We start from the raw sequence: 25,529 nt of genomic DNA on the forward strand, positions 1-25,529 counted from the left end.
GGCAATTCTTGATTTAGTCCTGAGTGCAGCACAGGATCAGGTCCAAGAGGTGAATACAGCTGGACTGCTTGGTAATAGTGACCATAATATAATTAAATTTAACATCCCCGTGGTGGGGAAAACACCACAGTAGCCCAACACTGTAGCATTTAATTTCAGAAATGGCAACTACACAAAAATGAGGAGTTTAGTTAAACAGAAATTAAAAGGTACAGCACCAAAAGTGAAATCCCTGCAAGCTGCATGGAAATTTTTTAAAGACTTTTTAAAGAGGCTCAACTTAAGTGTGTAGCCTACATTAAAAACATAGTAAGAGAACCAAAAAAGTGCCACCGTGGCTAAACAACAAAGTAAAAGAAGCAGTGAGAGGCAAAAAGGCATTCTTTAAAAAGTGGAAGTTAAATCCTAGTGAGGAAAATAGAAAGGAGCATAAAATCTGGGAAAAGAAGTGTAAAAATTTAATTAGGAAGGCCAAAAAAGAATTTGAAGAACAATTAGCCAAAGGCTCAAAAAGTAATAGCAAAAAAAATGTTAAGTACATCAGAAGCAGGAAGCCTGCTAAACAGCCAGTGGGGCCACTGCACAATTGAGATGCTAAAGCAGCACTCAAGGAGGATAAGGCCATTGCAGAGAAACTGAATGAATTCTTTACATTGGTCTTCATGGCTGAGGATGTGAGGGAAATTCCCAAACCAGAGCCATTCTTTTTAGGTGACAAATCTGGGAACTGTCCCAGACTGAGGTGTCACTAGAGGAGGTTTTGGAACAAACTGATAAACTAAACAGTAATAAGTCACCAGGACCAGATGGCATTCACCCAAGAGTTCTGAAAGAACTCAAATGTGAAATTGCAAAACTACTAACTGTAGTTTGTAAACTATCATTTAAATCAGCTTCTGTGCCAAATGACTGGAGGATAGTGTGACAGGGTCAGGCCAGATGGCCACAGGGGAGTGATAGAAGGCAGATATATTAGCCCCAGGTTAAGTAGGTCCCCTTTCCCTGGGTGAGGTAACAGGGAAGGTTCCAGAACAATCAGGAACTGTCTGGAAACAAGGCAGACAGGCTGATTAGAACACCTGCAGCCAATCAAGAAGCTGCTAGAATCAATTAAGGCAGGCTAATCAGGGCACCTGGGTTTGAAAAGGAGCTCACTTCAGTGTGTGTGTGTGCGCGCGCGTGCGTGCTGCTGCTGCTGGAGGACTGAGGAATACAAGTGTTATCAGACACCAGAAAGAAGGTCCTGTGGTGAGGATAAAGAAGGTGTTTGCTGGAGGCCATGGGGAAGTAGCCCAGGGTGTTGTAGCTGTCATGAGCTGTTACAGGAGGTACTATAGACAGCTGCAATCCACTGGGCCCTGGGCTGGAACTTGGAGTAGAGGGTGGGCCCGGGTTCCCCCCAAAACCTCCCAACTCCTGATCCAACACAGGAAGATCTCTGAGGCTAGCAAAATCCGCCAATAAGTGCAGGACCCACCAAGGTAGAGGAGGAACTTTGTCACAATAGCTAACATGATGCCAATTTTTTAAAAGGGCTCCAGAGATGATCCTGGCATTTACAGGCCAGTAAGTCTGACTTCAGTACCAGGCAAACTGATTGAAACTGTAGTAAAGAACAAAATTATCAGACATACAAATGAACATATTTTGTTGGGGAAGAGTCAACATGGTTTTTGTAAAGGGAAATCATGCCTCACAAATCTACTAGAATTCTTTGAGGGGGTCAACAAGCATGTGGACAAGGGGGATCCAGTGGATATAGCGTACTTAGATTTTCAGAAAGCCTTTGACAAGGTCCCTCAACAAAGGCTCTTAAGCAAAGAAAGCTGTCATAGGATGAGAGGAAAGGTCCTCTTATGGATTGGTAACTGGTTAAAATATAGGAAACAAAGGGTAGGATTAAATGGTCAGTTTTCAGAATGGAGAGGGGTAAATAGTGGTGTCCCCCAGGGGTCTGTACTGGGATCAGTCCTATTCAACATATTCATAAATGATCTGGAAAAAGGGATAAACAGTGAGGTGGCAAAATTTGCAGATGATACAAAACTACTCGAGATAGTTAAGTCCCAAACTGGATGACTGGGCAACAAAAGAGCAGATGAAATTCAGTATTGATAATGCAAAGTAATGAACATTGGAAAATATAATCCCAACTATATGTATAAAATGATGGGGTCTAGCTAAAATGATTAGCTGTTACCACTCAAGAAAGAGATCTTGGAGTCACTGTGAATAGTTCTCTGAAAACATCTGCTCAATGTGCAGCGGTAGTCAAAAAAAGCACACAGAATGTTCAGAATCATTAAGAAAGAGATAGATAATAAGACAGAAAATATCATATTGCCTCTATATAAATCCATGGCACGCCCACATCTTGAATATTGCATGCAGATGTGGTCACCCCATCTTACAAAAGATATATTGGGCTTGGAAAAGGTTCAGAAAAGGGCAACAAAAATGATTAGGGGCATGGAACAGCTTCCATATGAGGAGAGATTAATAAGACTGGGACTTTTCAGCTTGGACAAGAGACGACTAAGAGGGGATATGATAGAGGTCTATAAAACCATGACTGGTGTAGAGAAAGTAAATAAGGAAGTGTTATTTACTCCTCATAACACAAGAACTATGGGTCACCAAATGAAATTAATAGGCAGCAGGTTTAAAAAAAAACAAAAGGAAGGGTTTTTTTCACATCATGCAGAGTCAACCTGTGGAGCGCCTTGCCAGAGGATGTTGTGAAGGACAAGACTATAACAAGGTTCAAAAATGAACTAGAAAAGTTCATGGAGGATAGGCCCATCAATGGCTAGTAGCCAAGATGGGCAGGAATGGTGTCCCTAGACTCTGTTTGCCAGAAGCTGGGAATGAACGACAGGGGATGGATCACTTGATGATTAGCTGTTCTGTTCACTCCCTCTGAAGCACCTGGCATTGGCCACTGTCAGAAGACAGGATACTGAGCTGGATGGACCTTTGGTCTGACCCAGTATGACTGTTCTTAGGTTCTTATCTCTCTCTGATTCCTTGGTGGCCAGTTCATGTCTTACTTGAATCGAGGATAGTATGCTTCCCAAATCTGGTTGTCCAAGAAGTCTTCAGCTTCTCTATTTTGTCATTGTCTGCTCAATTAAAGAGCCCTCTGGAAATCTTCTCCCTATGTAGGATCTTATAGAGTATGATCATGTCACCTCTTAACCTTCCCTTTGATAAAGTAAATAAATTGAGCTTCTTTAGTCTCTTGCCACAAGACCTTGAATCATTCTTGTAAATCTTTTCTGAAGTGTCTCCAATTTTTCAATACCGTTTTAAAAAATGTGGACACCAGAACTGGACACAGTATACTAGTAATGGTCTCTGCAATACTATATATAGTTAATACCATTTCCTTACTCCTATTTGATATTCATCTGCTTATATATCCAAGGGTCATATTAGCTCTATTAACCATAGCATTGCATTGTGAGCTCATGTTCAATTGGTTTCCACCATAACCTCTTAAGTCCTTCTCAGAATCGCTGCATTCTAGGGAACTGTTCCCCATCCTGTAAGTGTGACCTACAGAGGCCAGGTTATTCCTAGATGTGTGACCTTGCATTTTGCAATATTACAATTCATACTGTTCAGATGAGCGCAGTTTACCAAATTATCCAAATTGCTCTCTATTACTGACCTGTCCTTGTCATTATTTATCACTCCATCAGTTTACCAATGCTTTTATATTTTCTTCCAGACCGTTGGTAGTGAATAGCACTGTGCCAAGAACAAATCCTTGTGAGATCTATCAGTCAGCCAGGTTTTAGTCCATTTAATATGTGCTACTTTGATTTTGTATACTGCTAATTTTTAAAATTAGGGTGTTAGTAGCATGTTGTGTGTGGAACAGTCACATTCCTTACAGAAGTTTAAGTATATTACGTCAATGCAAATTTTCTTTATCGACCAAACTTGTAATCACATCAAAAACAATATCAAGCTAGTTCGACAAGATCTATTTTCCATAAAACCACATTGATTTACAGTAATTATGCTGCCATCCATTAATTTTTTTAATGATTGCATCTCATATCAACCATTCCATGATTTTGCCCAGGATCAATGTCAGACTAACCTGGATCCAAACCCCCTGAAATTTCCCCAGTATTCCAAGATTCATTAGAAATCCACATCAGTGGTCCAAAGAGCTCTTTTCAACATCAATATCAATGGCTCAGAGAGCGCTAAGGATAATTCTTCTATTACATTTGAGTGCAAGTTATCTGGCCCTGCAGATTAAAAATGTTTAACTTCAGTAGATACAGCTTAGAGTCTTCCCTAGTTAGTGTTGGAATGGAGAGTATTTCATTATCACTGCAAGCTGTGAATACATCATCAGCTTCTTTCCAAACACAGAACCGAAGTATTTGCAGAACACGTCTGCCTTTTCTTATTCATTCCTGTCCATTGTATCGCTTCTATCTCGTAATGGACCTACACTGCTGCTGGGATCCCTTTTGTTCCTGATATATGTAAAGAATTCTTGTCCTTAACCCTACCAGGCCAGAGATGATGCCAGAGCTACGTGGAATGTGAAGCCCACGGTTTGTGTCACTGTTGTTCTTCCAACAGTTTTATAGTTTGTATAACTATTTGCCATGAGACCTCAGATGCTATAACACTTCCACACTTCCTTGGCAGAGGTTTACGAATTACGAATCGCCCAGACACAGGGCCTGCAGTTTTCAGCACCTTCTCTAAAGGCCTTTGTGTTTCTGCCAGTTCCCCTTACTGTTGTGAGCAAAGTTTTAAAGGCTTCCACCCACAGCAATCTCCATCGGGGGTGATGCTGGCAGAGGGTTTGGTCTGGGTCAGACTCAGACAAGACTCAAATGGGCTGCAGCTGCTGGGGCAGTGAGCCTGGAAGGGATCAGACAAAATTGTCCTAAATCCTGTAGGGTGCTCCAGTCCTACGGAGGGGATGGCACAGTGGATAGCACACTTGGGGTGGGGTTGGGTAGGAGGTAAGCACACTTCAGGGGTCAGAAGAACACACTCATGGAGTTGGGGAGTGGTGGAAAGTTGGACCTTACAGCCTATGGGGGCCTTCTGTGACCTTTGCGCCTATCTGGTAATGGAAAATCTCACATGCTGATGGGGAGTATCTGGACTGGGAAGGGCCACAATCCCATCCTCTGGCTCATGACACTCTGCCTCCTTTTAGAAGTTGAATGGGTGCCACTTTTCCAGTGGTCGCAGATCAGTAGGGGACACCAGAAAGGGGCCAGTCCTTAGAGACAAACTGCTGGCAGCTTTGATTTCTGCCTTTACCAGCAGCAGATTCTAAATATGCTCGAGGTCGGCCTGAAGTCACTGAGAGTTTAAGCATGGGGGTTAAGAAGTGAATGTTAAACTGCAAGTTCCTCCCACTGCGGGTGGGGATTTGGGTAAGGAAAATACTATCACATTTTGCCCTTCCCTTCACTGACATTCTTTCCACTGACCAATCCCGCAGCTGGTATTTGGCCTGGAGCAGGAGAATGGTTCTCCCGGAACTGGAGGAGATGGCTGGAAGTTTTTTACATTCCTAATGCAAAAATAATCAACACTAAAGAAAAAGATGGAGGGATGTGGCCAGAGCAGGTGGCTAGGAGCTAGGATGCGGGTTAAAATCCTGGCACTGCTGTTTGCACACAGTGACTCAGTTTCCCAGTGATTCAGTTTCCCAGTTTGCAAATTGGGGACACACAGGGGAGTGGAGAAGCTCCCCTAGTTAATGTCTGCCCACTTGTTTGAGATGGTAGCGGAGGAGGAAGTGTTAGTATCAATAAGATGCTCACTTCCTTTGGAGGGGATGGCTTATCACTGTAAACATCCAGCGCAAAATCTCTACCCTCCTTGGAACAACTGTTCACTTTGCCTTTCATCCTTCCCAGGGAATACACTGAGCATCGTGCCCTGATGTGGGGCCAGATTCCTGAAAGAGTTCTGGAGCCAGCTTGCCGACCTCTTTGTAAAATCTAGCCTTAAAGCAGGACTCCTGGCTGCTCTGCACGAACACTGACTGGGGCACGGACTATTTTTCATTATATGTTTATACAACACCTAGAACAGTGAGGCCCAACTTGGTTGTGGCCTTTAGGTGCTACCACAATACAAATGCTTAATAATAAACCACAGGACACTGGCTAATCTCCAGCACCTTGGGGACTGGCCTGGTTCCTAGGGTTCTGCTGGGAGCAATATAATAGGGAGGATGGAGAGTTTGGGGACCATTGGAGGAAGGGCTGGGCAATTATGGGGGTGGATGGATGGATGTGTAGGGGGCTGGATGGATGGGTGAGCATGGGCAGGGATGGATGTGTATGGAGATGGATGGATTGGTATGTAGGGGAGGGATGGATGGATGTATGAGTGTGTAGGGGGAGGGAGGGATGGATGGACAGATGAGTGTGAGGAGGGATGGATAGGTGTGTAGGAGGTTCGATGGATGGGTGAGCATGGGCAGGGATAGATGGATAGATGTGTATGTAGATGGATGGATGGGTGTGTAGGGGGATGGATGGATGAGTGTGAGGAGGAAGGGATGGGTGTATAGGGAGCTGGCTGGATAAGTGTGTATAGGGCTGGTGGGAGGGATGAGTATTGGCAGGTATGGATGGATGGATGAATGTGAGGAGGGAGGGAGGGATGGGTGGGTGGATAGATGGGTGAGTGGGAGGAGGCAGGGATGGGTGTGTAGTGGGCTGGCTGGAGAAGTGTATTTGGGGAGGGAGGGATGGGCGAGTGGGTGGGTGGATGGATGGGTGAGTGTGAGGAGGGAGAGATGGGTGTGCAGAGGGAGGGATGGATGGATGAGTGTGAGGAGGGAGGGATGGGTGTGCAGAGGGATGGATGGATGGGTGAGTGTGAGGAGGGAGAGATGGGTGTGCAGAGGGATGGATGGATGAGTGTGAGGAGGGAGGGATGGGTGTGCAGAGGGATGGATGGATGGATGAGTGTGAGGAGGGAGGGATGGGTGTGTAGGGGGATGGCTGGATAAGTGTGTATGGAGCTGGAGGGAGGGATGAGGATTGGCAGGGATGGATGGATAGATGGGGATGTAATAGGGTGGATGGGTAGCTGTGACAGGGAGGGAAGGAGATGAGTACGAGCACCAGAGAGGGTTACTGCCTGGCACCAGGAAAGGTGATGCTCTGAGAGGGAGCTGGGCTGCAGAGAGATCAGAGTCTATGCAGTGTTTGGCACAAACCAAAGGCTCGATTCCCCCCCCCCCCCGTACATTCCTGCCACACCTTCTGGCTGCACTGGGAGTTCTGGGTATGTGAGGAATTGCAGGACAAGGCCCAAAGTCAAGAGACCAGCCAGGCTGGTGAGAGGGTGGGTTGGAGTGTCAGACACAGCAGTGAGTTAGAGAAAGAGCAGGTGAAAGGATAGAGTACTGTCATGGATGGATATAAACTGTTCAGGAAGGACAGGCAGGGCAGAAAAGGTGGGGGAGTTGCGTTGTATGTAAGAGAGCAGTATGACTGCTCAGAGCTCCAGTATGAAACTGCAGAAAAACCTGAGTGTCTCTGGATTAAATTTAGAAGTATGAACAACAAGGGTAATGTCGTGGTGGGAGTCTGCTACAGACCACCGGACCAGGGGGATGAGGTGGACGAGGCTTTCTTCCAGCAACTAACAGAAGTTGCTAGATCACAGGCCCTGATTCTCATGGGTGACTTTAATCACCCCTATATCTGCTGGGAGAGCAATACAGCAGTGCACAGACAATCTAGGAAGTTTCTGGAAAGTGTAGGGGACAATTTCCTGGTGCAAGTGCTGGAGGAACCAACTAGGGGAAAAGCTCTTCTTGACCTGCTGCTCACAAACAGGGAAGAAATAGTAGAGGAAGCAATAGTGGATGGGAACCTGGGAGGCAGTGACCATGAGATGGTCGAGTTCAGGATCCTGACACAAGGAAAAAGGGAAAGCAGTAGAACAGAGACCCTGGACTTCAGAAAAGCAGACTTCGACTCCCTCAGGGAACTGATGGGCAAGGTCCCCCTGGGAGAATAACATGACGGGGAAAGGAGTTGAGGAAAGCTGGCTGTATTTCAAAGAAACCTTATTGAGGTTGCAGGAACAAACCATCCCGATGTGTAGGAAGAAAAGTAAATATGGCAGGCGACCAGCTTGGCTTAACAGTGAAATCCTTGCTCGTCTTAAACACAAAAGAACAGCTTACAAGAAGTGGAAGATTGGACAAATAACCAGGGAGGAGTATAAAAGTATTGTCCAGGCATGCAGGTGTGAAATCAGGAAGGCCAAATCACACTTGGAGTTGCAGCTAGCCGGAGATGTTAGGAGTAACAAGAAGGGTTTCTTTAGGTATGTTAGCAACAGGAAGAAAGTCAAGGAAAGTGTGGGCCCCTTGCTGAATGAGGAGGAACCTAGTGACAGAGGATGTGGAGAAAGCTAGTGTACTCAATGCTTTTTGCCTCTGTCTTCACAGACAAGGTCAGCTCCCAGACAGCTGCACTCTGCAGCACGGTATGGGGAGGAGGTGACCAGCTCTCTGTGGAGAAAGAAGTAGTTCAGGGCTATTTAGAAAAGCTGGACGAGCACAAGTCCATGGGGCCGGATGCGCTGCATCCGAGGGTGCTAAAGGAGTTGGCTGATGAGATTGCAGAGCCATTGGCCATTATCTTTGAAAAATCATGGCGATCGGGGGAGGTCCCGGACGACTGGAAAAAAGCTAATGTAGTGCCCATCTTTAAAAAAGGGAAGAAGGAAGATCCAGGGAACTACAGGCCAGTCAGTCTCACCTCAGTCCCTGGAAAAATCATGGAACAGGTCCTCAAGGAATCAATCCTGAACCACTTAAAGGAGGGGAAAGTGATCAGGAACAGTCAGCATGGATGCACCAAGGGCAAGTCATGCCTGACTAACCTAATTGCCTTCTATGACGAGATAACCGGCTCTGTGGATGAGGGGAAAGCAGTGGATGTACTATTTCTGGATTTTAGCAAAGCTTTTGATACAGTCTCCCACAGTATTCTTGCCAGCAAGTTAAAGAAGTCTGGGCTGGATGAATGGACGGTAAGGTGGATAGAAAACTGGCTAGATGGTCGGGCTCAACGGGTAGTGATCAATGGTTCCATGTCTAGTTGGCAGCCGGTATCAAGTGGAGTGCCCCAAGGGTCGGTGCTGGGGCCGGTTTTGTTCAATATCTTCATTAACAATCTGGAGGATGGTGTGGACTGCACCCTTAACAAGTTTGCAGATGACACTAAACTGGGAGGAGTGGTTGATACACTGGAGGGTAGGGATAGGATACAGAGGGACCTAGACAAATTAGAGGATTGGGCCAAAAGAAATATGATGAGGTTCAACAAGGACAAGTGCAGAGTCCTGCACTTAGGACGGAAGAATCCCATGCACTGCTACAGACTAGGGACCGAATGGCTGGGTAGCAGTTCTGCAGAAAAGGACCTAGGGATTATGGTGGACGAAAAGCTGAATATGAGTCAACAGTGTGCCCTTGTTGCCAAGAAGGCTAATGGCATTTTGGATTGTATAAGTAGGGACATTTCCAGCAGATCGAGGGATGTGATCATTCCCCTCTACTCAGCACTGGTGAGGCCTCATTTGGAGTACTGTGTCCAGTTTTGGGCCCCACACTACAAGAAGGATGTGGATAAATTGGAGAGAGTCCATCGGAGGGCAACAAAAATGATTAGGGGGCTGGAGCACATGACTTATGAGGAGAGGCTGAGGGAACTGGGATTGTTTAGTCTGCAGAAGAGAAGAATGAGGGGGGATTTGATAGCTGCTTTCAACTACCTGAAAGGGGGTTCCAAAGAGGATGGATCTAGACTGTTCTCAGTGGCAGAAGATGACAGAACAAGGAGTAATGGTCTCAAGTTGCAGAGGGGGAGGTTTAGGTTGGATATTAGGAAAAACTTTTTCACTAGTAGGGTGGTGAAGAACTGGAATGGGTTACCTAGGGAGGTAGTGGAATCTCCTTCATTAGAGGTTTTTAAGGTCAGGCTTGACAAAGCCCTGGCTGGGATGATTTAGTTGGGTTTGGTCCTGCTTTGAGCAGGGGGTTGGACTAGATGACCTCCTGAGGTCCCTTCCAACCCTGAGATTCTATGATTCTATGATAGGGGGACCAGGGGGCAGAGACAGAGAGGTGGGACAGGCTGAGGGGCAACGTGCCAGGCAGAGACTGGTGGGACAAGGGGCACAGTGAGCAATGTGTCAGTGGGCAATCTGACTGGCAATGGGCGAGGGGATGGGCAGAGTGCATGAGGGGAGAAGAGGAGGAGCAGAGCATGGGAGAGGTGATGAGTGGAGCAGGTGGGGAGGGGCTGAGCGAGGCGTGAGGGGAGGGGCAGAGTGGGGCTCTGAGTGTGTGAGGCTCTGTGTCAGGCAGAGCAGGCCTGCAGTTCGGGGCAGAGCAGCATGTGAGGGGAGGAGCAGGGTGGGGCATGACCAGAGGGGCAGAGTGGGGTGGGATGTGAGGGGAGGGGCAGAGTGTATGAGGCTCCAGGCAGAACAGGCCTGCGGTTCGGGGCAGAGCAGGGTGTGAGGGGAGGGGCAGCGCAAGCCTGTGGTGTGGGGCAGTGTGGGCAGGGTCTGGTGTGTGAGGGACACCCCGAGGGCCTGCCCCTGTCAGAGCTGGGAGCTGAGCTGGCCTTTCTCCCCAGTACAGGCTGGGCCCGGCCCTGGGCCGTGCTGTGAGGCACTGGCCCTGGCCCTGGCCGGGAGCAGTAACTGAAGGCAGCAGATGATGCAGGAATGCAGTGTGGAGCTGCCAGCCCTGGGCCCAGCCTGATCATCAGTATCGCTGGAAAGAGAAGAAATGAGGAGGACTCAAACAAGGCTGTTGTTTGCGAGGTGGCCGAGCCGCTGTCCAACACATGCCGCGCCCCCCGTCCCTCCCCAGACGCAGCGCGGCCCCGGGCAGCCTAATCCCTGCAGGGAGAGCACATGAAATCAGATGGACAAGTTTTGATGTGAGGCAGCAGCTTAGGGCAGGCTCAGGTTTCCTTTAGGTTTTTCTATATTTATCTCTGTGATTTAATGCCAGCGCCAGGGTTTAAATGCCACCAAACAGTTGGTGTTAGGAGACAGAGCAGCCGCTGCTCAGCCGCACACTCTGAGGAGGCTGCTCCCCGTCAGCCACTTGCCCATGGAGCTCTTCGAGACCAGCCCGTACTTCTTTCCAGACCAGAGATTTTACGATGGCGAAAACTATTTGAGCTCCCGTTTGCAGGGCTACGAGCAGGGGTCGTACCAGGAGCGGCCGGGCCTGGGGCTGTGTCCTGAGGGCAGGACGGGGCTGGAGGAGAAGGGCTCACCCCTGCCTGAGCACTGCCCCGGCCAATGTCTGCCCTGGGCGTGCAAGATCTGCAAGAGGAAAACTGTCTCCATCGACCGGCGCCGTGCCGCCACCCTGCGGGAGAAGCGGAGATTAAAAAAGGTGAACGAGGCCTTCGAGGCCCTGAAACGGAGCACATTACTGAACCCCAACCAGCGGCTGCCCAAGGTGGAGATCCTGCGCAGCGCCATCCAGTACATCGAGCGCCTGCAGAGCCTGCTCAGCACCCTCAACCAGCAGGAGCGGGAGCAGAGGGACCTGCGTTACCGCAGCACTGCCTCGCAGCCAGGGGTAAGTGCCTATCACCCCGCCCATAGAGAGACCGCAGCTTCCATAGCCGGCCCCCGCCCATAGAGAGACCGCAGCTTCCATAGCCGGCCCCCGCCCATAGAGAGACCGCAGCTTCCATAGCCGGCCCCCGCCCAGGGAGACCGCAGCTTCCATAGCCAGCCCCCGCCCAGGGAGACCGCAGCTTCCATAGCCGGCCCCCGCCCATAGAGAGACCGCAGCTTCCATAGCCAGCCCCCGCTCAGGGAGACCGCAGCTTCCATAGCCGGCCCCCGCCCAGGGAGACCGCAGCTTCCATAGCTGGCCCCCGCCCATAGAGAGACCGCAGCTTCCATAGCCGGCCCCCGCCCAGGGAGACCGCAGCTTCCATAGCCGGCCCCCGCCCAGGGAGACCGCAGCTTCCATAGCCGGCCCCCGCCCAGGGAGACCACAGCTTCCATAGCCAGCCCCCGCCCATGGAGAGGGAGCAGAGCAACCACCACTTTCCAGCCATGGAGAGTGCATTTACACCCCCTGCCTCCTAGTCCAGGGGAAGGTGGACTAGAAGGGCTGACAGTGTAGGCTGGTGACATCTGAAAATGGGCTGGCAAAAGTGACCCAGAAAGGGGCATGTGGAGCCCAGTCAAGAAAGTGGGTGACAATCCCCTGGTCAGTGTGAGCAGCCACATGGGCACAGGGCGCAAAGCGGTTTTACTCTTCAGTATTAAATACCTGCTATGCCTTATAACCCCTTCCACAAGAACCCCCCAGGCTCCTCCTTAGGCCAAGCTCAGGCACAACTCATGGCTGCTGATAATGCCAACAAGCAAACCAAGAGGGATCTTGAGATGCTCCTCTCTGCATGGGCAAGTGCCGATCTTTCCCCTTTCACAAAGGCTTAGACTGTAACAAGACACAGTCCCTGCACGATGGCATTGCCCACGAAAGAGTCGCTATATTGTGCATAGGATGTCTTCCTGCAGGTGGATGCGTCAGGGCAGATTCACCAGTATGTTCTCGCTGCTTTGCTCTGCTCTGTCAAAACAGCCTTGGGCCTGGACTCACTGTGGCTACAGCAGATGCCGTGTAATGGAGAATCTGATACATGCTGTATATATTGGATCATAATATTTGGGCAGTAAATGCTCTAGGCAATAAAAAAAAGTTAACTTCCTCTGCTAGTCTCCTAGAAAGGCCCCTGAGCCAGGCATGCTAAGAGCAAATGTCTGCACATCCTTCCAGCAAATGCGATTGGCACCTGGAACTGTCTTTGCAGCAGATGGCACTTGAATGGCAAGCCCCTGCGCATGTGCAAAGGAGAGGGCAAAAGGACAGGGGTGTGTCTGGGAAAGAGGCCACCTGTTTAGCACATTTGTTTTATTCTGTGTGCCCATCCAAGTGCCACACAAGGGCATCCGGGCCCAACCCGGAGTCTCAGAACCAGAACTGCCAACCGTACACATTCAAAACTCGTGAGTCAGGGCTAGAGCTGGGTCCATATTTTTGTTTCATGTTGAATTTTTTGTTGTACTTTTCAATTCTCCTAAAAAAACTGAAAACATTTGTTTTCAGTTTGACCGAAGACAGTTTTATTTTTTAAATGTTTTGGAATTGCCAGTGAGCTGAAAAATCCATTCTTTGCCCAGCTCTGGTCAGTACCCACCACAACAAGACGGTCTTAAAAATGATGAGATTTTTAAAAGATAATACAAGTGGGTTCTTTTTATTTGCCCCCTGGTTTCTCAACCACTAGAGCTACACTCCAATCAAGCTATTCTCTGCAATCCCCAGGGCTAGAAACTTACTTTAAAACAACAAAAAAAGACAGCTGATATAGCCATGTAGACACTTTACTTCAGGAGCTGGAGATTTAAGAAAAATACTGACTATCATGAGACTCCTGATAAAAATGTAAGAGTTAATACTACAAGACTTCCATGACTTTTTTGCACATTTTAGGAAATGTGAAAGACTGCAATGCATTCTGGGCTGAATCCTGTGAGGTGCTCAGCACCCTTCACATTCCTGTTGTGGTCAACAGGAGCTGAGGGTGTTCAGGATCTCACTGGAGGAGCTCTTTGTTTGCAATATCTCGCTGCCCGTGCTCTATGGATCACAGTTCCCGAGGCGCAGATCTGGCTGTGTTTTTTGTTTCATTGCTTTTCTTTCATTATAATCAAAATTAAGAAAAATCTCCACAAGTAAACAACCAGATGAGGCAAAGCTATAGGAACAAAGGCATGAAAACTAGAAAGTATGCTCAATTGGAATTTGCTACCAAACCAACCTGAACCAGGCAAGTGCTATGTTAAACTGTCAGGGATACTAACTTTTCTTTAGCCCATTTTAGCCTCCTTGCCTCTTCTCCTCCTCCCAACTCCTTGGTAGGACTTATCAAAAGCATTTACTTTAAGTGTATAATGTAAAATCTAACATTTTTGTGAAAACAAAATCATTTCCATGACATTTTTCTATTTTTGGACAAAAGTCAAACTGAAAAATTCACATTGTTTCATTATGAACTGACATTTTAAATTGTTTTTTGGGTTTTTTAGTTTTTTTCTCCAAATTTTTCATTTCTCTCCCTTTTCCCTGGGGATAAAACAAACAAAAACCAAGGAAATGAAAATCACAAACAAAATGGACATATTCAATTAAACATGAAACAGAACTGAAGAAGAGCTCTGTGTGGCTCAAAAGCTTGCCTCTTTCACCAACTGAAGTTGGGTCAATAAAAGCTATTATGTCACCCACCTTTTCTCTCTGAAACAAAACAAACATTATACATTTCAATTCACTTAGTAGAAAAATAGTTTAAAAAAAAAACCATGGAAAAGTTTGAATTTTTTTCCTGGACAATACTTACCATTTTTCAACCAGATCATGCTTGTGGGTTAACTTACTAGATAATTGGAACAATGTAAATCACCGCAGAAAAACAAAATACAAGAGAAGATTAATTTTGATTCACTAATGCCTCTGATTCTGTTAAACAATAACGTCTTTCCAAATGCAGGTGATACCTTCACTGCAAAGAATTGGTGCATTTTTATTTCAAGCTGGTTACATTGATGTAAAAACGTTGTGGAGACAAGGCAAAAGTAGCTTTTACCTCCATATAGCTAGATGAGATCAATCCTATAGCCTTTCTCCCCTTCCTGGGGTTTATCACAACTTGCTTCATCGAAGTGAAAACTACAGTGTCCTATCTACACCAGGATTTTACAACAAGATCACTCTCTCAAGTTAGTCATCTTGACAGAAAAACATACCTCTTTTTGCAGTGAATACAGCTTCTCACAACCCAGGGGAGGGGATCAGTCTGTATAAATGCCAGTAATTTTGTGCAGTGTTTCCCTGTTTAATGTGTGAGAAGAGAAAAGGGGTATATGTCTTCACTAGACTTTTTACCTGGAGTTAAAGAATTGCCAGTTATCTCAAGATATAAAAAAGGCTGGTGTGGACACCATCCCCACCCGCCACATTTGTGCCAGGCTACATTTGATCTTCACCCTAGGCCAGTGTTTCTCAACCTTTTCAGGTTGGTGACCCATTCTTTGAAGTGAAATATTTGCGACCCCCCCTTACGTTTGCAAGGCAAGAGTAACTAATGTGTCAGTGCTATGCCTATAGAATGTACTTGTGTGGGACCCTCGAGAGGGTGGCAGACAGTAGTCGACCTTGAAAAATCAGCAGTGAGGAAGCAAGATTTTCTTTGCTTAGAGATTGTAATAACATTTTCAATGCCCCCCTGGGCCCCTGATTGCCTTTTCTGACACTCCCTCCCTCCCTGGGGTCATGATCCACCTGGTGGAGAAGCAACCCTAGGCTAATCCCTGTGGTGTTTGTAGCCTTGATCAAACATGTAGCTGGTCCATCCCAGCCTTTACAACTGTGTTAAGTATTACAAGTCAATTAGCACCCAGTTAACTCCAGGTAAAAAACTCTAGTGAAGACCAGCCCAACGGGGGCTAAGGAGTGGGCATTGCTGTTGCATGACCTCCAACTGCACTGTAGCCCTACCCATCTTCTGTTATCCCCCCATCTCCCTTACGATAGTGTCTAGGAGTCTGGGTGACAGGTCTGTTTATATGCGAGTGTTTGCCAGGAGGAGGTGTAATGGCTCCAAACTAGAACTCTTATCTGAGCAGTTGTCCTCAGTATGGCCTCATTTGGATCTCAGCACGGTTCAGCTCCCCGCACTGTGGTTTCAGAGAGGAGGTGAGGAGCCATTACCAGCTGAGACGCCACATGGCGGGGTGCGGGTGTGCCCAGGAAAGAGCTGGAGCACAGACACAGCTGCGAGAGGTGCTGAGTATCCAAGGCGAGGCTGCTGACGTGTGCAGCACCATGCCAGTAGGACAGGGGAAGCCGTGGCACTAGGTGCTACAACATGGCCCTTGCTGTGTGCGTCCCAGCTCCAGTGAGGGTGGCCCTCCCTTTTCCCTTCATTTGCTCTTGCTTCCATTCCAGTTTCTGCCCTGTTCAATATCTCACTTCACGCTTCTTCTCCCATGGGCCAAGGTGCGTTTCCCTGCTCACATGTCTTCTCAGGAGCTTTTCCCCAGTGCCCCTATTTCTTCTCACACTGTGTTCGTGCTTCTCAAACCTTCTCTTTGCTCCTCTCGTCTTTGGTCCATCTGCTGGAGTCTCTGCCTCCTCCCCCGGAGAGAAATTCCCAACTCCAGGCTTGTTAACAATTGGCCCTACACAGATGTGTAGAAAGACTCACAAGAGTTAAAGCCCCTATTGTCCTTCACAGCAGCTGATCCTGTCGGTGTCCAATTTACTGTCCCTTTCTTTCTTGAATCCCAGGAATGGAGATTCTGTCAAGAGCTCCAGAGGACAAAAATATTCCTAAGGACTGAGCTAGACCATTACGGGACCTGTTAAGGTAGAACAACAATTCCCTAATCCTGCTCATACACTCTCAGCTCCCATGAGCACAAAACAGCCATTAATGATCTGATGATCTGAGCTGCCACTTGCCCATGGATCTCACAGAATCCATCTTGGGAGCTCATTGCTTGGATTCTTAATTAATATTTAAAGCATAGGACTCCTCACTCTGAGCAGGTTGGAGACAGTGGCCGTGTGTTTCCACATGGACTGAACGTGATTTTTAAAACAGGTTTGCTTTTCCCACTGGGATTGAGGGAGAGGTGAGCTAGGCCCATCGGGGCCAACTGAGTAGAGCATTTCAGAGCACACCTGGGAGATGACCCCAGGAGCTGACCCAGTGTGAGGGTAGAGCTCTTGGCATGAGTAACCCTAACGTGATTGTCTCCTCCTAATTACAGGTGGCCAGTGAGTGTGGGTCCAACAGCGCCTCCTGCAGTCCAGAGTGGAGCACCCAACTGGAGTTCAGCAGTCACCCTGGGGGTAAGCAGAGCACATACCCCAGACTGGCCTCTTGGCCCCAGTGCTTCTGGGATGAAGAGTTCAGCTCAGAGAACTGGGTGTTTATCCAAATTCTCTGAGCTTTCGGGACACAACTCCCTCCAAAAGGCCTCCCTATCCCCTTCTCCTTCTCACATAACCTCCTCTCTTCCCAACAGGCCCCGTCTCCCCTTTGCCTTGTCTTTTTGGTGGGTCCAGAGGCCATCATCCCCACTCCATTGTTTTCAAGGGGTGTCCAGATGGTTCTTCCAGATATCCAGGAGGCACGTGGCTGCCTAGCTAATTCTCAGATCCCCATTGCAGCATCTTCTGAGCCAGGGGCAGCTGCTGACCTGCCACTCTTTTGGTGCAGCGGCAGGACCCAGACCCTTTATTGACCAATAGGTTGTGTACCCAACGACTCATCTCCCCAGAGCCTCCTCAGGGGTCTACAAGCCCTGCCCGCCTGGCCAGGGCGTGAGAAAGGCCCAGGTGGCAGCATTTCAAGTCCTGTTCCTACAGTACAGTAGATGGGAGTGGGCCTGTATTAGACCACCTCCTCCAGAAGCCTCAGCAGATAGGGTGGGAGGACCGGAGGACCAGAGGAGTGTTGTGGTGCTGGGGGATGTCCCCAAGTGGAAGGAGGACACGCAGGGGTCAGGGGTGGTTCTTAGCCAAATTTTCCCAGACCCCAGAGGAATTTTTCTCTAGGGAAGGAGAAAGGGTTCTTGATTCCTTTTTTCTCATCCTTCAGGCTTTTGTTGTTCTGCAAGATGAGACTTCAGATGCTCTTTGAATCATAGAATATCAGGGTTGGAAGGGACCTCAGGAGATCATCTAGTTCCAACCCCCTGCTCAAAGCAGGACCAATCCCCAGACTGATTTTTGCCCCAGATCCCTAAATGACCCCCTCAAGGATTGAGCTCACAACCCTGGGTTTAGCAGGCTAATGCTCAAACCACTGAGCTGTCCCTCCAAGTTCAAGAGAATCCAGGAGTTACTTCTGTTCTGGAGGGATATTACCTGTGGAGCTAGCCTGCCCCTTTGCTGCCTCTTCAGCGATTTGAGAATCAGGAGCAGATGCCTCCACACATGCCTAGAATTACACTGGCCTTTCTTCTACACCGCAAAAGGATCCAGACATTGCAAACTCATATCAGTCTTGATGTCCCCTCTCCCCACTAAGGGTACATCTACACAGCACAATGCCCCTCCCCCGCCGCAGCAGTGAATATCAGAGCCAGGTCAACTAACTCGAGCTGGGCTCTGAGTCCCTCCCCCTTCGCTGGCTCTCAGAGCCCAGGCTCCAGCCTGAGCCCGAATATCTACACTGCTATTTTTAGCCCTGCAGCATGAGCCTAAATCAATGGACCCTGAGACTCTCTGCCACGGGCCTTTTTTTTTTTTTTTGCTGTGAGATGTACCCTAAGCCTCGTTCAGCATCACTGTGTAACCCTTCTGCCCCTCTGAGTTGGCAGCAACAAGGACCCAGTGACCTGGGTAGCAAAATCCTTTTAATAAAGGAGGAACAAACCAGAAGTCCAAGTACATTTGGCACTGTCCTTAGGGTCTTAAGTCCAATCACCCCAAAGTCCAACAAGTCTCAGTCTCTGGTCAGTGCCACCCCAGAGTTCAAAAGTTTATCTGCAGAGTTCCCTCCCCAGGTGGAAATGGGAGTTCTGCTGCAGCCTTCACCAGGACTGGCTCCACACCACCAGCTGTGCCGCTCCTTCAGCAGACCCGTGAACCCCACACTGCTCACTGTTCCATGGGCTGCTCCAACGTGCTGCAGACTGCTCCACTCTGCCAGCTGACTTAACACAGCACTCAGTGATTTCCGCCAGTAAACTTAGTTCTTTTGGCCCAATGTGAATTCAGGTCAGCAACCTCTAGATAGACTCCTAAAGGATTCAAAATTAAAGTACTATTTAATGTAGGTTGAGTCATTTTTGTCATAAAGCAGTCTCATAGTTCCTCATTCACATAATTAAGGTAACAGCCCCTTTTTTCCTTCCTGCCCCAATAACAAAGAAATTGGGAAAATAACCATCCCATGCTGCTGTGTGTTATGCCAAATGCACATTCCTAAAATTCCTTCATAATGTACCACCAGATGTCAGGGTAGATCTCATCCTGACTCATGGAGAATCTCTGTTGCTGTGGGACATCTTCCATCTGTATGTCGCCACTGTCCAATAATCTGTGATTCAGCTGATCGAGACTGAAATCTTGTCTTCATCCTAGGATACACCATGGTTGTGTCTTCCTCCTCAGACTCACTCTCAGATGTGCTGAGTAGGTCTTCAGGTTTGATCTAGATGTAGCTAAGTGGTAAGCATCCAGCTTTTTTCGTAGTCGGGATACATATATCCTCTGATACACCAAAGCACAGGTCTATGGGTAATCTTGGTTCCGCCCAAACATCAAGGTGGCGTGTAGGCGTGCACCAGAAATGCAACATGTTGGCTCGAAGGTGACTCAAAGTCTCGTCCCTGATCGATATGCCTGCATCATCGCGTGTAATGGTCGGTCACGCTGGTGATGTTCTTCAGATATGCAGCCCTCGTGGGCAGAGTTTTCCTTGAACACATCGAGCGCAGTACGCGGGTAAGTTCCAGGGCCCTCATGGCCAGGCCTCTGTACTCTTCGGCCCGCCTTTGTAGTAGAGGTCTGGTGGTCACGGTGTAGCACTCCCTGAACCGCAGCTGGCCCGCCCCTCCCTTTTGGCAAGTCAGCGCATTGAGCACGGGCAAGGGAGATTGATAGTTCACTAAGCAGAAGGCGCATTCAGGGCAGGGGCCAGAGCTCAGCTCAGCAATCCATGAAGGGCTCTCATGGGGCCTCTCTCTGCGCACTCACGCTGCAAATAGCTCACTCCATCCGTGGGTATCACAGCAACTCCTGATTTCAAGCCAGAACTCCAGCTTGTGAGTGGGATAGCGTGTTTCACTATCAGACAGTCCGGGCTGGCAAAGGCTACAGGTTACGCGTGCCTTCCATGAATGCTGCTTTGGGTCAAGAGCAAAGACAGGGGGGCATGAGTTAGGCAAGTAATGATTTCTAAAAGCCCTTTCACATCTCTCATTCCACCGTGGCCCAAAGGTTGAGGTTTACAATTACAAGCATATTTTTTACAAATCTCTACGGTAGTAGCCACTAAACCCAAGGAAAGTCTTGAGTTCTTGTAGTTGCTTGGACGTGGCATCAGTCACACACCCTCTGGGGACACGATGTGGCCCACATACTTCACCGAGGTCCCATAAGACGCTGAAATGTGGCAGGTGTCTTTCCCCTATCTCTCTTCACCCAGAGGATCTGGTAGTATCCATCCGAAGATCATTCTTTTACGGACCACCACAATGGGTGAGGCGCGAGAGCTGCGACTCTGTAATGATGCCATTTTGCAGCCAGCTCTTGAAGATGTTGTCGCACATCTTCCATCTCGGAGAGAGCCTCCCCCTATCTCTCTCTGAAAGGTCGGGAGTCATGTGAGAATGGGGGCCTTTTTTCACAAGTTTCCTCCTCAGCGATCTTTTCCTCCTCCGACAATGGGAGTCTCCACTGGGGTTTCACAATTGATTCAGGCACCTTTTAGGGTTTATGACTCATTGGGGACCAGCACTCCTTCGGGAGCTCCTGTCCTTGCAGGTACTACTAGGGGGTTGTGCCATGTACTTCAGTGCCCCAATTGGTAGCTCAGATGTCTCCTTTTAGTCTTCTATATAGGCTTCAGCACAAGTATGGGATCATCAGGTACTCAGGTACTGGTCCCCAGCCCGTCGCCTGCAGTAATCCGCAAGCATCCCTTTAGGTCAGGCAGGGCAAGGCAGCTGTGTTCTCTCCTTTCCCTCCCCCAGCAACCTCCTCTGGGAATTCAAGGCACTATGACATACCTTGATAGGGTATTCATCCATGCTGAGGCCGTGGCTCAGATATTGACTCTCCATTGTCACAGTCTGGAGGCCTTATTCCTGGGAAATCTAGCTCGGTCAATGGTTGCATTTGTTGCAAGTTCCTCTGGTGTGCTACCATATCAGTACACTGGCCATTTGCAGTGGCGTTGTGCTGGCTGGTTCTGCTCAGTCACCTGCTCCTCTAAATAGCTCTTGAAGCAGTCTCTCCAGCCTCCTGTATATAGGCTGAAATTTTTTCACCCCCGGGAATCAAGGAATCATTATTTTACAACTACTCAGGGCTCTCTCTACGCCCCAAAAGGTATATCAAGGCCCCTCCAGGCAGTCCTTCACACTGACCTCAGGGTCAATGAGCTTCAGGGTATAATGGCTGTCATTCCCCCTGAGCTAGAAGCTGCAGGAGGGGGGCCCACAACAAACCATATATTAGCCATTATACAACAGTAAATTCCTCAAATATAAAGACAATTGTTTCCCAATACAGTGGAACACTCAACAGGGCCTTCTTCACCACCCACACCCCCACCACCAGCTGTGCCCAGCCTCCAGCAACCACGACAGCCACCATCCCCGCAAACCTCCACACTGCCACACTGTTCCATGGGCTGCTCAACGTGCTGCAGACTGCTCCACTCTGCCAGCTGCTTGGTGTGAGATCTTCAGGCTCTCCTACTACTTTAACACAGCACACAGTGATTTCCGCTCCAGTAAACAGTTCTTTTAGTGACTTCAGCTCTTAGTGATTTACTTTAATGTAGTTAGTTGAGTTTTTTTTGTCATAAAGCAGTCTATAGTTCATTCATCATATTAAAGTAGTAACCCCCTTTTTTCCTTCCTGCCCCAATAACAAACTGCATTGCAGGTTTTCCCTTATGGGCACAGCAGGCTTTTCTCACCCCAGCTGTAATGCCTGAGCTGAACCTCATCCTTTCCTCAAGGGGTTTAGAGCGTTTAAGACCCAAAGGGAACATCCTAGTCTGAGCTCCTGCATCACACCGGCCAGCACATTTCACCCAGATACCCTTATACTGAGACTCAATTTAGACTACAGCATTTCAGTCCTCAGGAGGCTAACCTGTGTGCTACAGGCAGCAAGCAGGAGAGACGGGCTGCCCCCAACACCTGAGGCCCCAGCCATGACACAGGATTGATTAGGTGGGAGATGGCTGGAGGATCCCTGTTCTTCTCTATCCATATTCTTTCCTGTCTGTCAGGCCATCACGCTGGGTTATTCTGCTCCACTGGTTTTGGTTCCTCCTTAGTTCCAGCTGCTAACTCATATCATCTCGAAATGCATTCAGGACTGGGGCTGACTGGAAAAATGCATGCTTCATTCCAGGGGAAATTTGGACTTTTTGTTGGGAAAAAAACAAACCAAAACAAAAATTCTGAAAACTGAAGAATGTTCAGCTAAAAAACATTTTCTGCTGCAAATCTTCAGTTTGGGGGTGGGGTTTTGGTTTTCCAACAAAAAATGGTAAATTTTCCTCAAAGCTGACACTTTACTCGAACATTTTTCATTTAATCAAAAACACAATTTACTGTTGGACAGAAGATTTAACGGAAAATTTTCAACCAGCCATATTCCTTGCTTCCTGAAAGGCCTTTTCTCATTTCAGCAAGTGCTGATGTTCCCACCGTGTTGAGTGAGAAGGGGTGGGAGGGGGGTAGAGTAATTACTAACAAGAGAGGTGGTGTCCATAAGACAATAGGAAATTAGGAATTGGCAGACTGATCAGACCAAGGGTCCAGCTACTCCAGCTGCTTTAGAGGGAGAAACCTGCACTAGCAGTTATGGGATAACCTGTCCTCATGGACAGCTTCCTCCTGCCCCCCATAGTTACAGGTCAGCTTATGCTAACCTTGTTATAAATGTCTGTCTTTTCTGAATCCTGCCACTCTTTTGGAATCAATGAGATCTTGTGGCAGTGAGCTCCACTGGGCACTCCTGGAGTGCAAGAAGGATTTCCTTTAGCAGTTTTGAATCTGCTGCCTTTCAGTTTCATTGAACATCCCCCTGCTCTCATGTAACTTTTTGTGAATAGACATTATCTCCCTTTACTACATTATTAATTATTTTGTACACTTTACCTCTGAGAGGAGATGAATAAGAGGGGACATGAGGAAACAGTCCTAATCGTTTCAGTGTTCTCCAGTCTCTGACTGTTCTCATGACCCAGCTCTGTTAAGACACGGTGTGCATGACCCAATGAGTGTGTTTTCCCATCTCTGACATTTCATCACTTACCCTAGAAAGGCCTGTGCATGTGGGAAAAGAAACTGCTTATGGTGTCTGCCGCAGCTTGGCATTTCTCTCACCTCTCTGAATTGTTCAGGGCTGAGGACAGGGGATCACAGCAGGGAACAATTGTCACCTTTTCTGGCAGGTCAGTGAATCTGGGCAAGTTTCACTCCCTGTAACACCCACGGATCTGAAGGAATGATGGGAGAGCCACACCCTAAGTGCCCATCTTCCATGGCCTGGCAAAGCTAGAAACACTTTGGTGAGCAAGGCAAATGCTTTCCAGACAGTGCACTGGCCCAGAACAGATTAGTTCCTTTCCTTGCAGCTGCAACAGCTGCTGGGATCCTGGCCATTCCCCTTGGGTCTCCCTCAGTCACTTCCATTGGCAATTTGGTCCCCAAAGTCACCTTCATTCGGTTTCCTCTCTTGCTCTCCGTAGATCACTTGTTAAATGACGAGTCCTCTGAAGACCACAACCTCCACTCCCTGTCCTCAATTGTCGAAAGCATCGCGGTGGAGGATGTGGCTGTCACGTTCCAAGAAGAGAGGGTTCAAAACTGAGGCTGGTGGAAGCCTCTGGGGCTTTTCAGAGTCTTCCCCAGCTGGTAATGAAGTGGAAACATGGCACCAGAACTCTTCAGACACTGGAAAATGTATTTACCTGTCCAAAGTCATAGACTGTAACTGGTGAAGCCACTTATCCAATTCCCTAATCATTGCAGAGTGTTTCCACTTGGTCAGCTAAGAGGCAAAGGATAAACCGGCTGTTTAAAATGAAGCCTACATTAATACACAAGCTGGTGACCCGATTTTCAGGGGTGCTGAGTCCCCACTTCAATAGGAGTTATGGGTACTCAGCCTCTCTGAAAAAAAGGGCTAGAAGTGACTGATCAAAGCATTTTGACATGATTTATTGTAAGTGGTACTTAAGGGAGGGGGGCAGAAGCAACAATAGAAGGAAGGATTCCAGCGGGGGCTTTGTGTTTCGTTCCCTGTTTGTGGAAGTTTGTTTCTTTGGGGGCCAATGTTTGTGTGTGGGGTTTTTGTTTTTTTTAAAAAGATGCTGTTTGACCAACTTCCTTTGCCAGCTGGCATTTTGCAGGCGCAGGAGCCGTGTAAATGCTGCCATCGGGGTCTTTTCTACTGAGCGCTGTGTGGAGTTGCCGGGATGGTTTTTTTTATTGTTATTTTTGCTAACTTATTTGGATTTTTTTTTTTTTAAATAAAGGCAGTCTCGTTTGAAATGGTTTCTGGGTCTCTGTGTTACCTGAGGCCCGCTGTCCCTCTCTCAGGCATAGCTCACTCTGGGAGACTGGCTGCTTCTTGCCAGCCTTGTGGATCTGCTTCCATTAGGAGTCCTGGAAGCAAACACGGAGGAGAGGAAGATGCAAGAGCTCAACCCGATTGAAGTCACTGGGGGTTCCAGTGCTAATTTCAAAGGGAGCTGGATGGGACACTAATTTAAATCAGTGCTACATAAGAGAACATTCCCCTTTTAGTCACTCGTGTAGTTCCCAGCGTTTTCGTACCGTGAGCTTCCCTTACAACTGATAGTCACCACGCATCCTCAACATGCTTTCCAAGTATAAGCTCTTTGGGGCCGGGATGGACTTTTTGTGCTGTGTTTGTACAGCCCCTAGCACGCAATGGGGGCGAGGTCCATGGGTGGGGCTGATAAGTGCTACTGCAATACAAAAAGTAACACTCCTGTGAACTAGGCAAAGCACAGAGTGTCAGAACTCAGCTCTGGAGATTGTATGCAGAAGTCCCTGGATCCTAGCCCTGTGCTCAGAGAACTGGACCATACCCCTCCTTTGATCTGCCTGGTCCTCATCTACCTTAGCTCCAAGACCTCAAATGCCAGATTCCCTGGGGTGGAAGGGGGATGAATGCCTCTTCTATCTGCAGAGGAACAATAGGGGATGTCCTGCTCCTGCTGTCCCTTAAAATGGGGATCTCCCACTCCACAGCACCTTGTGCTAGACACTGCCCAGAGCAGGAAGCTCCAGATGTGGCATGTGCTCTAATTCCAAGATTCATAGATTTTGAAGGCCAGAACAGATCTTTGTGATCATCTAGTCTGACCCCCTGCACAACACAAACCAGGGTATTTCTCCCGGTGATTCCTGCTTGGAGACCAACAGTTAGTGTTTGAGGAAGAGCAAATAATTTACAGGGTGGGAACCCCCCCAGAAGTTGTTCCAATAGTTAATTACTCTCACTGCTAAAAAGTTGCACCTTATTTCTAGCCTGAATTTATCTAGTTCAACTTCCAGCATAAACAAGCTTTGTCTGCTATTTTAAAGAGTTGTCTAGTATCAGAAATCTTCCCCCCACATAGGTACTTTCGGAACACGATCAAATGACCTCTTAACCT

General features: G+C 48.0%; 1 protein-coding gene across 5 annotated transcripts; it reads left to right on the top strand.

Moving 5' to 3' along the window:
* The first annotated feature begins 1,203 nt into the window (after positions 1-1,203).
* On the top strand, positions 1,204-24,396 carry MYOG (myogenin). 5 transcript variants are annotated; one of them, XR_005598083.1, is made up of 5 exons: positions 1,204-1,248; positions 10,674-11,638; positions 16,430-16,508; positions 16,915-16,996; positions 23,592-23,646. XR_005598083.1 is itself a non-coding variant. In XM_039537486.1 (4 exons), exons 2-4 carry the CDS (start codon positions 11,159-11,161, stop codon positions 23,711-23,713), a joined length of 684 nt encoding a protein of 227 aa, XP_039393420.1. In that variant the 5' UTR covers positions 1,204-1,248; positions 10,674-11,158; the 3' UTR covers positions 23,714-24,396. The 5 variants fall into 5 exon arrangements, 4 of the variants coding, with proteins under 4 accessions (XP_039393420.1, XP_039393421.1, XP_039393423.1 ...); XM_039537486.1 differs by lacking the exon at positions 16,430-16,508 and having other exon boundaries at positions 23,592-24,396; XM_039537487.1 differs by lacking the exon at positions 16,430-16,508 and having other exon boundaries at positions 1,217-1,248; positions 10,679-11,638; positions 23,592-24,396.
* Positions 24,397-25,529: the final 1,133 nt, after the last annotated feature.

This window comes from Mauremys reevesii, linkage group 4 (assembly GCF_016161935.1).
Source record: "Mauremys reevesii isolate NIE-2019 linkage group 4, ASM1616193v1, whole genome shotgun sequence".
NCBI classification, from domain to species: Eukaryota; Metazoa; Chordata; order Testudines; family Geoemydidae; genus Mauremys; species Mauremys reevesii.

What these genes read in the sequence shown, in the direction of transcription:
- MYOG (XM_039537486.1), top strand. Translation starts at nt 11,159, where the DNA reads ATGGAGCTCTTCGAGACCAGCCCGTACTTCTTTCCAGACCAGAGATTT. An exon ending in GCACTGCCTCGCAGCCAGGG is followed by an intron (nt 11,639 to 16,914) that starts GTAAGTGCCTAT and finishes TCCTAATTACAG; the next exon opens with GTGGCCAGTGAGTGTGGGTC. An exon ending in GTTCAGCAGTCACCCTGGGG is followed by an intron (nt 16,997 to 23,591) that starts GTAAGCAGAGCA and finishes TGCTCTCCGTAG; the next exon opens with ATCACTTGTTAAATGACGAG.